General features: G+C 41.3%; 2 protein-coding genes across 3 annotated transcripts in view; one reads left to right on the top strand and one right to left on the bottom strand.

The window, feature by feature from the left end:
- The window catches only part of LOC121304304 (zinc finger protein OZF-like), a 727,904-nt gene that overhangs the window by 585,074 nt on the left and 125,839 nt on the right, over window positions 1-16,991 (bottom strand). The gene's annotated exons all lie outside the window — the stretch shown is intronic.
- On the top strand, window positions 2,996-12,336 carry LOC121304300 (guanylate-binding protein 1-like). 2 transcript variants are annotated; one of them, XM_041235360.1, is made up of 10 exons: window positions 2,996-3,099; window positions 4,780-4,984; window positions 5,338-5,465; window positions 6,724-6,833; window positions 7,679-7,872; window positions 8,014-8,256; window positions 8,344-8,621; window positions 9,890-10,102; window positions 11,225-11,327; window positions 11,774-12,336. In XM_041235360.1, exons 2-10 carry the CDS (start codon window positions 4,789-4,791, stop codon window positions 12,151-12,153), a joined length of 1,845 nt encoding a protein of 614 aa, XP_041091294.1. In that variant the 5' UTR covers window positions 2,996-3,099; window positions 4,780-4,788; the 3' UTR covers window positions 12,154-12,336. The 2 variants fall into 2 exon arrangements, with proteins under 2 accessions (XP_041091294.1, XP_041091295.1); XM_041235361.1 differs by having other exon boundaries at window positions 3,017-3,099; window positions 4,768-4,984.

Genomic DNA, 16,991 nt, shown 5'->3' with positions numbered 1-16,991 from the left:
TATATATATATATATATATATATATATTATGTGTATCTTCTGTGTGTGTGTGTGTGTGTGTGTGTGTATGTTTTATTTCTATTTATATGGTTTGAGTGCTTCGTCTTTTGGTTTATTTGCTATAAGTTTAACATTTTTAAATTTTAAATTTCTTTTGCTGTTTATATTGTTTTTATTGTACTAAATGTACTTCTGAATGTTCCTTTCTTTTTGTTAAAAGCGCCTTGGGATGGCTCGCCATGAAAGGCACTTTATAAAGAATGATTTGGTTTGATTTTCTATGCGTTCATTTCCAGGCAGATGAAGTTCTGAAGGAATATCTGCATGGAAGCGAGACAATGGGTAACATGATTCTTGCTGCTGACAAGTCTCTCAGCAAGCAACAGAAACGTATAGAAGGTGAGGTCCAAATCGAGACTGAAACAGGGTCTTCTCCACCAGCACGGAGCTCCACTCATCTTTACACATGCTGGTGAGATGTTACACTTCTCCACCAGCACGGAGCTCCACTCATCTTTACACATGCTGGTGAGATGTTACACTTCTCCACCAGCACGGAGCTCCACTCATCTTTACACATGCTGGTGAGATGTTACACTTCTCCACCAGCACGGAGCTCCACTCATCTTTACACATGCTGGTGAGATGTTACATGTGTTATATGCTGATGAGGTGCCAGTGCTCTTGATGGTGCCAGTGCTCATGTTTCCAGGGCTGATGGCTCGCCAAGAAAGGCACGATGGTTCTCAATGGTTTTTAGTTAATGCACTCGTTTCTTGGAAATGCCTAGACTTTCACTTTCTAGATGAGTCACAATCTGTGAAACACATACAGGACCATCTTCACTTGTGTTTGTGTAAAAGAACAACACTCCAACAAGCACAGGTGGGTTTTAAAGCAGGGCAAGCCTGCATCTTACTTTAAACATAAAACAACAAACAAAACAAAAACCTAACTCCTTCCAGGAGTGCTAACTAACCATTTCAGCTCTAAACTACACTGGACAGCAAAGCTGTTCACAGCTCACAAAAACCCATACACTTTTACAAGTGCATTCAAACACTATACCTTCTCTCTGCATCCAGCTCCCTGCTAGTCTCTCTCTAATGAAGCCCTGCACTCTCCTTTTATAACTTAACATAAAAACATTCTCACATGTTTTTGGCAGGGACAGAAATTAACCCCGTCCCTGCCAAACACCACCAAAACACATACAAACACGCACACTCTTTACAGACAGAGCTCTCGCACTGACACGGTCACATAGTCAATATACTCACATTACTTGATAATAATCAGTTCAATTCTATTTCACATTCTAAGCGCTGAGGAATAGGTAGACTGCTGGCTAGTCTTACCGCTCGCTGCTGGGTATGTGCCTGTATCTTATAGATTCTGTGTAATGATGTGGATTTTACAATACAGGTCCATCATTTCCTGCAGCTGTATTGTTTTCCATGCCCCCCTTGAAAAGGAGATTTCAAAGGAAAAGCTGGTTAATAAATAATTCTAATAAAGATAGCAAACACAGAGCTGTGTATTTGAGCAGGGATGCAGTGATAAAGATAGCAAACACAGAGCTGTGTATTTGAGCAGGGATGCAGTGATAAAGATAGCAAACACAGAGCTGTGTATTTGAGCAGGGTTAGGGTTAGGGTTAGGGTTAGCAGGGATGCAGTGATAAAGGGAGATATGTGGCATAGCAGGACTCATTCCTTTCTCGTGGATTTCAATCACAGCTCATGTAAAATGGGCTCGGTTTAGGCCCAAGTGAACACTGGATTTTCTCATATGTTGACTTATTTACTTAATTATTTAACAAGGAGATTTACCCATTGAGACAGAGGTCTCGTTTACAAGGGGGTCCTGGAAAACAATAAAAAAAAGACAACTTTAAAGCACAAACGACACAATAGAAACATGTGTGGTTCAAACTTAACCAGCAGCACACAGAGACCCAAGACTCATATAAATAAGTCATGTATCTATCTGTTAATGTGGATCGAGTGAGAAGCATTGACAGGAGGCTCGAGGCGATTCCCAAATCCGATCTTTAAAACCAGAGAAAGTCCACTGAGGAGTACCTATTGAGGTAGATACTAATATTGCACCAGAATAATATTGTTTTCCCTTGCATTGTAAGAAATGAAATACACTAACACTGTACAGATTCTTTTCACTGAGCCTGACTGGACTCCCATGCTTAAGGTGATACAGTAGAGCAGTGTGAATCATGCTCTCACATACAGGGCCTGTAGGGAACTTTGTCCAGATATGGGTCACTCTCTGTGACCCTCCAATTCAGCTCTGCTCTCTGTCGCTTCCTTCTGTCTCCTCTGTGTTTTTGGAGGAGCCTTTTCTAATGAATTCCCCTCGCCACACTGTCACACAGGCCAGAAAAGCATTATCAGAACAAGGAATCAGCATACTGTAGATTCTCTTAAAAACGTATTATTATTATTATTATTATTTATTATTATTATTATTATTATTATTATTATTATTACTTTATGGCAAATGACATTTAATAGAGAAAAGTGTAAGGTACTACGCAGGAAATAAAAATTACATTATTATCATATGGGAGATATTGAAATCTATGAAAAAGACCTAGGTGTTTTTGTTGACTCAGAAATGTCTTATTATTATTCATCTTATTATTATTATTATTACTTTTGATAGAAACGTGTCACATTAATACATGAACTATACTCGTTAGTCATTAGGGGTGGGTTGGAGCTTGCTGTGTAACAGCCAGTCGAAACTGAAACTGGAAATTAAAATAAAATAAGATCGTTAATAACTGATGTATTTATTGATTTTTTTAAAAAAAAAATTTTATTTTTTTACAAGCTGAAAAATCTCGTCTTTTAAAATGGCCTGGCTTGCTCTGGTGTTCTTTTAAGAAAGAGAATTCAGATTGAAGGAGAGTCGTGCTTTTATTTCAACGACCGTCTTCCTAGTGAAATTGAAAGTAATAAAGTCTTATCTATAGCCTTGTGTACTTTCACAGCAGATGCGGAGAAAAGAGAACAGCAGACAAAGCAGACCCGAGTTTGCTTCCCTTTCTTCTTATTATACCCTGCAGAGCAAAAACAGGTGAATTCGCTTTTATGTGAAATCTTAGCTCTGTGTAAATGCTGGCATTTGTAATGTTTTTGAATGCTTTAATGCAGGCTGAAATGTATTATTATGGACGTATTTATTTCGTCTCCAGAGAATTAAGCTATGGAGTAAACAGCACACAGATATAGCATTTGTTTTTAGCGCTGTATTTGATATTCATAATATAACACCTTCATAAAGGCAACACAGCTCTGCATAACTACTGTCTTTTAAACTCCGGGCGTTTATTTAGTTTTACTGTAGTTAGGGTGGACACCTGGCTCTAGATTTACCGAACACTTTAAAAAGTAAAACACAAGTAAAAAGATCTAATTAAGCAAATTATCAGTTCAATTAAGGGTCTAGTTAAGTAATTGAGAGCTCGGTTGGAATGAAAACCAGCAGCCACAGGGGGTCCCCGGACGGAGTTTGAGAAGCCCTGGTTTAATTTTGAAAATCTGTTCTGTCTCAAAGCGTCCGGTTAATCTGGAGCCCACTCATAGTCCTTCAGAATCCACAATTATTTATTAGATCTCGATAGTACAGGAGTACAGAAAAAAGAAAGTTAACAATTTCTGCTTGATAACCGGCCAAGCCCTTACTGTTTCTGCTAACCTTTGTATCTCCTGCAGGTTCAGACATTCTGTATTACAAAGTCTGTGCACTGCCGTTTCGGTTCAGATCGGTTTTACTGTCTCCCAACATTTCCAGTCATTCTGGGAAGTTCATTGTGCAATTCCTCAATGCTGTGGTTGTTTTGCTGAGTTGATATGAGCGCTTTCAGACTTGTGGCAGCTGTACAGATCAATCTTTCAGACAAAGAGCCATATGTGTGCACACCAAGTGCAGTAGATCTGAGCTGTGCAGTCTTTTTTCATTTAAAGTGCTAAGGACAATGCCCTGAGATGCGCACCTGAATCAAATTTATCCTTATGATGGCCTTTATCTTTCCTTCAGTTGTTGTTTCAGTGGGATTTATTATTTAGGGGTTAAAGGCTTTTTTTTTTTTTAAGGAAGAACAGCTAGTTGTGATTTTGTGGAAGAACAGTATATATGACATGACAAGGAATATTTCATTAAAAAGTTTAATATTTTTACAAAATACATTCCAATTTTTAAATTCATTAGGGCAAGGATAGAATAGTGTACAACATAATAATAATAATAATAATAATAATAATAATAATAATAATAATAATAATAATGTACTCCCCCCCCCTTTCTGTTAATGTGACTTCCCTGCCTCCCTGACTTGTGTTCCTTGTTTGTCTTTCTATTGATTCATATTATTTATTTTATTTTTTTAATCAATATTGAGTCTCTTTTTGTCTTTTCTCTTATAGTTTACCCCAGTACATTCGCACAATATTTTGGCAGTTTTCCCATGCTGTTCCAATGTTTTTTTTCTTTTTTAAATATACTTTTACCTCTCTGAGCTTTACAGTGCTCACTTATGCATCACCATGCTTTCACTGTACTTCACTACACTTTACTATGGTGAACTGTTACAAGGTGTGTAGCTCATCTGTTACAAGGTGTGACTCATCTCTGTGGTGTGTTTTTTCTTTTTTTTTTCATAATGTGTCCGAGGCGTTTTGTGAGAAACAGAAAACGTTTGTCAGTTAGTTTCTGTAAATCAGTGTTTCTAAGACTTGAATGTAGTTTTGTGTGCAGGAAGCAGCTATGGCCAGCAGTAGAGCGGCAATGCCAGCCCCTGTGTGTCTGATAGAGAACAGCTCCACTGGACAGCTTCGTGTGAACCAGCAGGCGCTGGAGATCCTGTCCCAGATTGACCAGCCGGTGGTGGTGGTGGCTATCGTGGGCTTGTATCGCACAGGCAAATCCTACCTCATGAACAAGCTGGCTGGGAAGAGATCGGGTAAGAAGGGCTGTCTCTGTCTGCACCTGTTTTCATTAATTCCAATCAGAGCGAACTTACAGACAGACAGGCTCTGAGATTTTAAAGTGTATTGCTATAATTATTGAAGTATAATTAAGACAAAAATTACTCTTTGTATAGTATTATATTTATTGATTCCAAGTCTCAAAGCACACACGCATTAGAAGAGATTAACACTAGACATGTTAAAATAGTCACTAGGCTCTAGACAATAGTTAGGTAGTCGGTCACATTACCTTCCCATTGGGAGTCGGGCACACCTCACACGATGTTCAGGGAGGGAATGGAATCTCTTGGAAGCTGGCATTCTGTAATTCCCCTTTGTTTTGCAGGATTCTCCCTGGGGTCGACCATACAGTCCCACACTAAAGGCATCTGGATGTGGTGTGTCCCTCACCCGTGTAAACCCGGCCACACCCTCGTGCTGCTCGATACGGAGGGGCTGGGAGATGTGGAGAAGGTACAGCGTGTCTGTGGAGTCCAGTGGGACGGGTCGCACAAATTAGCTTTTAGAAAATACTCCTGGTTTGGTTTCACACTCTTGGATAGCCTCAAGTTACCTTAGGAAAGGTAGTTCAAGATTAGAGCTAACATTTTTCATAATCTGTTATACAAACCAGCTGCAATATTCCATTTAATAAAGTAGATTATCATACTCAATTATCATACATAATATATTCAAATTAATATGCACATGAAATATTGTTGTAGAGTGTGGAAGGGTGTGGGAAAGCACAAGGCAGACACAAAGTTCAAATATGAAACGCCAGCACAGGTGGACAGATGTATTTTCCACAGCTCTATTGGCAGGTGCTTCTTTGCCAGTTCGGGGGCACTCTACCAGCAATGGCATTGTGCCCCGTTCTTCATACGTCACACGCGCAGGTGTGGAAACCAAAAGAATAAGCAAAAGGAAAAAGGAAAACAAAACACTTTAAGGAAAAACTACAAAATAAAGGGTAAAGGTTTTTCTGTTTTGTTTTTTTTTAAACCGCAGGACATTGCTCCCTCTAGCTGTGGAAGCCCTGCGAAACAGGCACTGCACACTATCCTCTCTCATACACTGTGGGGCGACTCAGTCCCGCTAAACTAACTAGTCAAATCAAATTACCGGCACGTCACTAGCTTGCACACCGGGTTTGTCTCACGCTGGAGTCGCCTCTTGGTCTCCCCGACACGCTGCTCCAGAATTTCCAGGTTTCGTTTCGAAGTGTCAGGATTCCGCCGTGATGTCACGCTCCACTATGCTTCGTGTAAGAGCCCCTGCTTTTAATTTAGTGATTCACCCTGTATATTCCCACCCCCCATCCCCCAGCCAATAACAGAGCACCAGCCAATTCACTCACAGCTGACTCCTGTCCGAACCCCCTGCCTCTTTTTAATCTTAAAGAGTAAACAGTGGGGTTCCAAACAATAGAGCGTGAGACGACCTCACTTGTTGCTACCGCTGTGTAACGGACTTGCATTTTTATTTTCATTGTTAACATCCTGACAGCGTTTTACTCTTACAAGCTTTGTAGTTTTTATTCCTTTTCAGAAATAAAAACTACAAGTGCTCTGGCTTTTGTGTTCACGAGACCGAATGACATCAGGGGTACTGTATTACCCAGTGTTAATGACCTGTTTGACAAACTTACACCCACCTTGGGTAATGATCAAGTCCAATTAATAATAATTATAATAATAATACTAATAATAATAGTGATGTTGCTACACAGGGAGACCAGAAGAATGACTGCTGGATCTTCGCTCTGGCTGTCCTGTTGAGTAGCACCCTGGTTTACAACAGTCGTGGCACAATCGACAACAATGCTCTTGAAAACCTGCAGTATCCTTTCCTGAACTCCTACTCTCCATACACTACATGACAAACCCTATAGAAACTGAACAACTTACTGTACCAACATGATGACATTATGTGAACAAGAATGAAACAGAGAAAGGAAAATCTCTTAACAGAAGTGCTACCCCCTCACCCTGCCCCTCACCACTCACCCCTCACTCCTCTACTCCCAACACCTCACCTCTCACCTTCACCCTCACCCCACTCCTCAACCCTCAACTCCTCTACTCCAAACACCTCACCTCTCACCCTCACCCTCACCCCACCTCTCACCCCTCACTCCTCTACTCCCAACACCTCACCTCTCACCCCTCACTCCTCTACTCCCAACACCTCACCTCTCACTCACCCTCACACCTCACCTCTCACCCTCACCCTCACCCCTCACTCCTCTACTCCCAACACCTCACCACTCACCCCTCACTCCTCTACTCCCAACACCTCACCACTCACCCCTCACTCCTCTACTCCCCAACCTCTCACCTCACCTCTCACCCTCACTCCTCTACTCCAAACACCTCACCTTTCACCCTCACCCTCACCCCTCACTCCTCTACTCCCAACACCTCACCACTCACCCCTCACTCCTCTACTCCCAACACCTCACCTCTCACCCTCACCATCACCCCACCTTTCACCACTCACTCCTCTACTCCCAACACCTCACCACTCACCCCTCACCTCCCAACACCTCACCCCCTCACCTCTCACCCTCACCCCACCTCTCACCACTCACCCCTCACTCCTCTACTCCCAACACCTCCAGTCAGGGAAGAGCTTTCTCAGCCAGTGAATCAGCTTGCTGGTAAAGCTTTCCTTAGCGCTGGCAGGTATGTGACGGAGCTAACTGACTTGATCAAGGTGAAGTCTCAGGACAGTGCCAGCGAGGAAGAGGACTTTGACTACGTGCGCTATTTCCCTCAGTTTATCTGGGCTGTGCGTGATTTCACCCTGGAGCTGAAGATCGAGGGAGTCACTGTATCAGCGGATGAGTATCTGGAGCATGCTCTCTCCCTCAAGAAAGGTAACAGAGCTTATTGCAGATCCAGTGTGCCGGAGCTACCTTCGAAAAAAGATAATCATCAGATCTTACATGAAAAATACTGTGATAAATCGTCAATCCTGTCACACCTGATCTAATCTTCCTGTTCCAATGTATCCCCAGGCTTTGGCAAGAAGGTATCAGATTACAACCTCCCACGAGAGTGCATTCGCAACTACTTCCCCACGCGGAAGTGCTTTGTGTTTGTAGCGCCGACAGCAGGAGAGAACATGAGCCGCCTCGAGACAATGGAGGAGAATGAGCTGAGTGGCACATTCTTGCAGGTCACCAAACAGTTCTGTGCATGCATCTTCACAAAGTCTACTGTCAAGACCATCAAGGGAGGGCACAAAGTCACCGGGAGAAGTGAGTGAGCCACCAGAGCCTGTTCAAAATGATGTCATTGCTGTTGAATGGTGTTAATGCTGCTTTGGTTTTGTTTTTGCTGTTCAGTGCTGGGTAGCCTGGTCAGCACCTATGTGGACACCATCACAAGCGGTTCGGTGCCCTGCTTGGATAATGCAGTGCTTGCCATGGCTCAGATTGAGAACAAAGCTGCCGTGCAGGAGGGGTTTTCTGTGTACCAGAAGGGGATGGAGCAGTCACTGCAGATCCCAGTGGAGAGGGACACGATTTCTGAGCAGCATGGAAAGTGGGAGAAACAAGCCCTGGAGACCTTCATGAAGCGGTCCTTCAAGGACGATGGACAAATACACCAAATAACTCTAGCGGTAAAGGGGTCTCTGCTCTCTGTCTCACGCATTTTCATATTCTAGCACTATTTATACTGCCTTAATCTTACCTGCAAAAGATGTATTACTGCAAAATCTGAACTCCAGGCAGTTTTGTATTATAATGAATTAATTAGTCATCACAGGACGCTTTTATCCAAAGCGACTTACAGAGACTTAAGGGTGAACTATACATCACAACTGCTGCTTCAGAGTCACTTCCAATAGGACCTTGTTTGTTTTACACCTCACATGAAGGACGGAGCACAAGGAGGTTAAGTGCCTTGCTCAGGGTGACACACAGTGAGTCAGTGACTAGGATTGAACTGGGAAGCTCCTGTTAACCAATATTTTATAATAACTGTAAAACTCATTAGGCACTATCGATTTTCAACTTGCATCTGCTTTTATTTATTTTTTTTGCTGAGTTCCTGAATTTTCTTTTAAATATGATGTCCGAAAAATGACACTCCAATGTTCACTCACACACAAAACCTGAAATCATATCTAAATCATTTATTCACACAACTTAATACACACATTATTTCAAAGCATGCAGATCAACAGGGGTGACATCTAAAGGTCACGTCATGCTTGATTATGAACCCCCAAACACACAGTTCCATGAACACACACACACACACACACACACACACACATCTAGTGTGATAGCAGTCCTGTATGAGACACAGTATGAAGCAGCTCAGCCCTGCGTCCCGATGCAGCTGGTCTGGTCTTTTCCTCTCTAGCTCCACCCCTCAGCCCTCGGTCTCTTATATGTTCTTTGTAATCCCCACCTGCCTGCTTGTTATTGCAGTCTGCAGATTGCAGCTTTGCAATGTCCCCGATACGAGGGCTCCTTCCTGTTTCTGACAGGTGCAGAGCTTCCTGTTTGCGGATGCACCTGTGCTTCCTCTTGTGGTTTCAACCTCTGTTTCACCCCGACCCTCATTGTAGTGACTGCATCCTTTGCAAAGTTATTTATACATCCTTTAGTCAAATAGAAGTACTTCCCTCTTGCTATTTTTCCAGCTAAAGCTCAGCTGCAAAGTTTCTTAATGATCCTTTGGTGGTTTGAATCATATCTGAAACCCAACTCTGTTCTTTTATATGCTGTACTGGTGGGAACTTCAAATATGTTTACAAGTGAAAAATAACCTCAGTTGCGCAAATGTATATTTATACTCCAGTAAAAGATATTGCCTAACTGAACCTGCATTACACTATACTGCAGTCTGAACTAAACAAGCATTGACTCTCATTCACAGGAACACATTAACAGTTACTATGTTGAGCTTATGAAGCGCAATGATGCCGTCTCCATAAAAGCATGCAACGACCTGCTTGTGGATCTGTCAGGCCAGATGAGTCACAATCTGCAGCAAGGAGTTTACGCAACATCAGGAGGCTACAAGCTGTACTGCAAGGACCGTGACCATGTGGTGCAACAATTCAGAGCCACGCCCAACAAGGGAACGAAGGTGGGCACTAAGAGCAACAGCGCCCCCGGTGTGTTTAGGGGGGTGCTTACTGTTTATTAATGAGACAAAACTTATCACTCATCCACCTGTTCATTCTTTACTGGCAGGTTCTGTACTTTGATCCAGGATATGCTTATTTTTCAAAACACATAATGATACTGATAATGATACTGATGATAATGATTCTGGTAACGATATTGATACTGATAATGATTCTGGTAATGATATTGATACTGATAATGATTCTGGTAATGATATTGATACTGATAATGATTCTGGTAATGATATTGATACTGATAATGATTCTGGTAATGATATTGATACTGATAATGATTCTGGTAATGATTCTGGTAATGATATTGATACTGATAATGATTCTGGTAATGATATTGATACTGATAATGATTCTGGTAATGATATTGATACTGATAATGATTCTGGTAATGATATTGATACTGATAATGATTCTGGTAATGATATTGATACTGATAATGATTCTGGTAATGATATTGATACTGATAATGATTCTGGTAATGATATTGATACTGATAATGATTCTGATACTGATAATGATTCTGGTAATCGATATTGATACTGATAATGATTCTGGTAATGATATTGATACTGATAATGATTCTGGATATTGATACTGATAATGATTCTGGTAATGATATTGATACTGATAATGATTCTGGTAATGATATTGATACTGATAATGATGGTCTGATAATGATACTGATAATGATTCTGATATTGATACTGATAATGATTCTGGTAACGATATTGATACTGATAATGATTCTGGTAATGATATTGATACTGATAATGATTCTGGTAATGATATTGATACTGATAATGATTCTGGTAACGATATTGATACTGATAATGATTCTGATAATGATATTGATACTGATAATGATTCTGATATTGATATTGATACTGATAATGATAAGGATGTTTGCTTCCTGGACTGTTTGCAGCTGCATAACTGGAGTGAAACTGACAAACAGAAGAGGGTGTGCTTAGATACCAGAACAAGCAGCAACCTTGAGTTATAAAGAGTAGACTGAGAGCACATTTAACAATGTATCTCCAGGCTTATACATATCTGTATATCTGTAGGCAGAGGACGTTCTGGATCAATTTCTAAAACAGAAGAAAATCGAAGCTGCCTCCATTCTGCTGGCTGATCAAAAACTCACAGAAAATGAGAAGCAAATAGCCAGTAAGTATGCCCTGCATCACTGGAGTATAACCCACCCTAGTGTTAGCACTGTAAACATGGCCATGCTGCACCTTGCTTTACTACACTTTAACCTTGGGATACTGCATAAGACTTTCAAGTGTTTTATATTCATTAACACGGCAATCAGCGTTTGCACAGGACGCCATGCAAAACACTGTATTTCTGTATAAATGCCTTTCCCAGGCTTAGTTCATTCTCTAGATGGTGATCCATGGCAATAGTTTCTATTACATATTCATTATTTTACAAAGAGATTTATAATTATTTTTTTAATAGGCAAGCAACAGTACCAAGTTGGGGTTCCGTTGTGATTGCTGGGGTGGCTTGAACACTGAAATGTTTTGCAAAAGTGTAACAAACAAAATGACATTAAAAACCTGCTAAAATGATGGTTTTCTACCTGCTTTCCTACATTTTAAACCAAGACGAGCGGGAACATGCATTCCAAATGGAGCAGCAGAACAAAGCAATGGAGGAGGAAAGCCGTCAGATGATGCGCACCTTGGAGGATGAGCGGAGGAGCAATGCTGAGAACCAGCGGCAATTGGAGCTGAAGATGCAGGAAGAGAGAGAGAACGCCCGCAAGGAGTACGAGAGCGCGCTGGAGAGCAAGCTGAAAGAGCAGGAGGAGCTGATAAAGAAGGGCTTTGAGGATAAAGCAAGGATGCTGCAGGAGGAGATCAGCCAGTTCAAAGAAGAGTCAAAGGGCTGGTTACCTGTAGCTAAGACACTTCTTGACACAGGTGTGAGTGCACTTAATTCTTACTTACAGTACAAATCTATAACGAATTTAATAAAAAAATAGTGAAAGTACTTTTATGTGTGAAGTTGTAAGAGGGATCATTATAAACAGAGATGGTTAAACTGGGTTATTTCCAAGCACTATATAAATATGATTATTTTCATTTATTTGTAGTCAATCTCCAAATGTCTATACAATGAACAATTAAACATTCTCTGTCATTCTCTCTGTGATTAAATAAAAGGAACCCAAATAGACTATTTCTCATTCTTGTGTGATACTGTAAGTGACTGTGGTCAATGCATTAAGATCAAGAATAAGCATAATCAATGTGTAGGAAAATCTGCATATCTGCAATGGACACACAGATGCTGGGTGTTCTGTTACTGTGTGGGGATCCGCTGAGGCGAGAGACACACAGGTGGATGCTGTGTCTAGAATGGAGAAATTGCATCTTGAACTGCTTTAATCAGAAAACAGAGGACATTGGGGAAACACAGCAGCAGCTCAAAGTCAAACAGCCGCGTGTGTTTTTCTGATAACAAACAAGCTGAAACTCGGAGCAGCTGATTCAAATTCAGCGCCGTTTTGAGACACGGGCGAGGGGAGGAGCCGACAGCACAGCAGAACAACGCAGTTAAACGAGGCAGTCCTCCCAGCGACAGCGAGTGGAAGCGACAGCGAGTGGGAGAAGTACAGGGTGGAAAAGTACAGAGCAGTTTAGAAGCAGGTTGACAGCTGCAGAAGAAACTAAACTTCAAAAAAAAAAAACCCTCAACATGGTCTTCAAGCCAGTAATCTGTGACACCTGCTTGATGTGGGAAATCCGAGAAAACCCAGCGGAGCAAAACCAAGTGTGCGTAAAGTGCCGCGCGATCCAGGGTTTGCATAAACTAGTAAGTATGCTAGAAATGGAGCTGGAAGAAGTGAGACAGCAACAGGATCTTGAGGAACTGGCACACCCACAATTCATGGAAGTCTGCATCACCCCTAACAGACTGAAAGCCACCAGGGAGATAGAAGGTCAGAATAGCTGGGTTCAGGTAGGCAGAAGCAGGGAAAAAAAGAAACTTCGTCAAACACAACCACCAGAAATCAAAACAACCAACAGATTTGAGTCACTTCAGAATTTTGATGAGCAGAACCAACAACAAGAGAATGAAAGGAACAACATCCAGGACCCTATTGACATTGGTGACCAGACAGCAAAAAGAAGGGAGGTCCTGATTGTTGGGGACTCCATATTGAGAAACACAGCAAGTTCAATTCATAGTTTGGACCCCCTTACTACAACAGTGTGCTGCCTTCCGGGAGCCTCGGTCAAGCACATCACTGAGAATGTGGACAGGCTCCTAGAACGAACAGGAGAGGACCCGGTAGTAGTCGTCCACATCGGTACAAACAACATTGGAAGAGACAGACCAAAATCCCTGCAAAACAAATTCAGAGAGCTAGGAAGGAAATTAAAAGAGAAAACCAAAACTGTGGTATTTTCTGGTATACTACCGGCACCTTGCAAAGGACCATATGGACAGCTGGAAATAATTAATCAAAACGCATGGCTCAAGACGTGGTGCACACGGGAAGGCTTCACCTATCTTGATCATTGGACCACATTCTGCAACGAGGATTATCTGTATAGACGGGATGGACTGCATTTAAATAACAAGGGAACCAGTCTACTCGGAGAAAAGATCCTCGAGCGGGTTCGGAAGCATTTAAACTAGAAAGGAAGGGGGGAGAAATCAACAAGGCATGCCTTGATTTAGTCTTTTCAAATAACGAAGATAGAATAACTAAAACAGAGGTCAGAGAACCACTGGCAAACTCAGACCACAACATGGTCTCATTTGAAGTGTTTTTTAAATCCCCAAAAGTAATGACTAAAGCTAAGGTTTACAATTTTAGAAAAGCAAACTATGAAGGTATGAAACAGAGACTAACAGAAGTAGATTGGAGTAAAATAGAGAAAACACCCACAGAAGAAGGATGGTTGTTCTTCAAAAATGCAGTACTAGAGGCGCAAAACAATTATATCCCTAAAGTAGACAAATCTAAATGTAAAACTAAATTGCCAAAATGGTTTAATAGATCAATTAAAAAAGGACCAAAAAGAAAGTACACAGAAAGAATACACAGAACTGCAAACGCAAGTCAAAAAGGAAGTTAGAAAGCCCAAGAGAGAAATAGAAATGAACATTGCTAAGGGAGCTAAAACCAATTCCAAAATGTTTTTCCAATATTACAACAGCAAGCGAACATTCAAAGAGGAGATTAAATGTTTAAGAGATACAAATGGCAAAATCGTAGATGAAGAAAAAAAAATAGCAAATATATTAAATGATTACTTTTCACAAGTTTTTACAAAGGAAGATACTGACAACATGCCCCACATGTCATCCAGTTCCTATCCAGTTTTAAATAACTTTAGCATAACTGAGGCAGAAGTGTTAAAGGGACTAGGAGCTCTTAAAATAAACAAATCCCCTGGGCCGGATGAGATCCTCCCAGTAGTACTCAAAGAAATGAAAGAAGTAATTTACAAACCGCTAACCAAGATCATGCAGCAGTCTCTTGACACAGGGGTGGTACCGACAGACTGGAAAATTGCAAACGTAATACCGATCCACAAAAAGGGAAACAAAACTGAACCAGGTAACTACAGACCAGTAAGCCTGACTTCTATTATATGCAAACTTATGGAAACTATAATAAGATCCAAAATGGAAAATTACCTATATGGTAACAGGGTACTGGGAGACAGTCAACATGGTTTTAGGAAAGGGAGATCGTGTCTAACTAACCTGCTTGATTTTTTTGAGGATGCAACATCGATAATGGATAATTGCAAAGCATATGACATGGTTTATTTAGATTTCCAGAAAGCTTTTGACAAAGTCCCGCACAAAAGATTAATTCTCAAACTGAACGCAGTTGGGATTCAAGGAAACACATGTACATGGATTAGGGAGTGGTTAACATGTAGAAAACAGAAAGTACTGATTAGAGGAAAAACCTCAGAATGGAGTGTGGTAACCAGCGGTGTACCACAGGGATCAGTATTAGGTCCTCTGCTATTCCTAATCTACATTAATGATTTAGATTCTGGTATAGTAAGCAAACTTGTTAAATTTGCAGACGACACAAAAGTAGGAGGAGTGGCAAACACTGTTGCAGCAGCAAAGGTCATTCAAAATGATCTAGACAAGATTCAGAACTGGGCAGACACATGGCAAATGACATTTAATAGAGAAAAGTGTAAGGTACTGCACGCAGGAAATAAAAATGTACATTATAAATATCATATGGGAGATACTGAAATTGGAGAAGGAATCTATGAAAAAGACCTAGGAGTTTTTGTTGACTCAGAAATGTCTTCATCTAGACAATGTGGGGAAGCTATAAAAAAGGCTAACAAGATGCTCGGATACATTGTGAAAAGTGTTGAATTTAAATCAAGGGAAGTAATGTTAAAACTGTACAATGCACTAGTAAGACCTCATCTTGAATATTGTGTGCAGTTCTGGTCACCTCGCTATAAAAAAGATATTGCTGCTCTAGAAAGAGTGCAAAGAAGAGCGACCAGAATTATTCCGGGCTTAAAAGGCATGTCATATGCAGACAGGCTAAAAGAACTGAATCTGTTCAGTCTTGAACAAAGAAGACTACGTGGCCACCTAATTCAAGCATTCAAAATTCTAAAAGGTATTGACAGTGTCGACCCAAGGGACTTTTTCAGCCTGAAAAAAGAAACAAGGACCAGGGGTCACAAATGGAGTTTAGAAAAAGGGGCATTCAGAACAGAAAATAGGAGACACTTTTTTTACACAGAGAATTGTGAGGGTCTGGAATCAACTCCCCAGTAATGTTGTTGAAGCTGACACCCTGGGATCCTTCAAGAAGCTGCTTGATGAGATTTTGGGATCAATAAGCTACTAACAACCAAACGAGCAAGATGGGCCGAATGGCCTCCTCTCGTTTGTAAACTTTCTTATGTTGTTATGCTCTTATGCTGAAAATGCCACTCAGTCATCCAGGTTTTATTAACAATCAACCCAGCACTAGGGTACTGGTAAAGGTAGTCTTAGTGCAGGAGGACATGCACACAGGTGTGCATGAACAAAAAGGCAAAACAAAACACAGGGGGAGAAAACACAGCTATAAACTGTCAGTGGCTGCTTCCATGCTGCAACCCTTCCAGCCATCAGACACAGTATACATGCATGACATCATAATTCAAACCACCGTATACATGCATGACATCATCATTCAACCATCAGTAAACATGCATGACATCATTACTCAACCAACATAGTATATATGCATGACATCATCATTCAACCATCACAGTATACATGCATGATATTATGCATTTCATAATCATTATTTCAGAGTATCACTTTGTGAGAGGACACACGCCCCTAATTTGACAGTAAGGTCGCAGTGCTTTATTTGGGAACAATGTGTGGCTTACACTGTGCATTCATAAGTTGTGAATTTCATGGAATTTTATTGAAAGTCGCGGACACTGATAGAACTGCCCCTTTAAGAGCAGAGACTGTGTGCTGTCATGGTGACCAAGGCTCTGTTTATTAGCAAAATCCCTCAAATACCTGCTCCATCCTGCTCCGCCTGGCTGAACCTAGGGGCGACACCGCTTGGGGGTCAGTCCCGGCCTGGTTCTGATGGTTTCTCACTATGCTTAGGTGTCTGGATTGGGTTTCTTCCAGGATATCCAGGTAGTGAACTTCAGCTCCAGGCCTAAGCAGGCAGAAAAGGAGCCGCTATGGGGCGTCCATGCCGCTGTACAGAGCATGCGACTGTGCGGTTACCAGGCTAGCTCTGCTAAGAGAGCTGCCATTCGCAGGCACTCACAGTACGTACTAACTGGAGATCATCTT

Source organism: Polyodon spathula, chromosome 37, assembly GCF_017654505.1.
Source record: "Polyodon spathula isolate WHYD16114869_AA chromosome 37, ASM1765450v1, whole genome shotgun sequence".
NCBI classification, from domain to species: Eukaryota; Metazoa; Chordata; class Actinopteri; order Acipenseriformes; family Polyodontidae; genus Polyodon; species Polyodon spathula.
Note: the sequence above shows the minus strand (reverse complement) of the source record. Positions and strands in the feature narration are given on the sequence as shown.

Bases quoted from the DNA above. Each gene is read 5' to 3' on its own strand.
- LOC121304300 (XM_041235360.1), top strand. From the start codon at position 4,789: ATGGCCAGCAGTAGAGCGGCAATGCCAGCCCCTGTGTGTCTGATAGAG. The intron at 7,873-8,013 runs GTAACAGAGCTT...ATGTATCCCCAG, and splicing joins TGCTCTCTCCCTCAAGAAAG to GCTTTGGCAAGAAGGTATCA. The intron at 10,103-11,224 runs GTGGGCACTAAG...GTATATCTGTAG, and splicing joins CGCCCAACAAGGGAACGAAG to GCAGAGGACGTTCTGGATCA.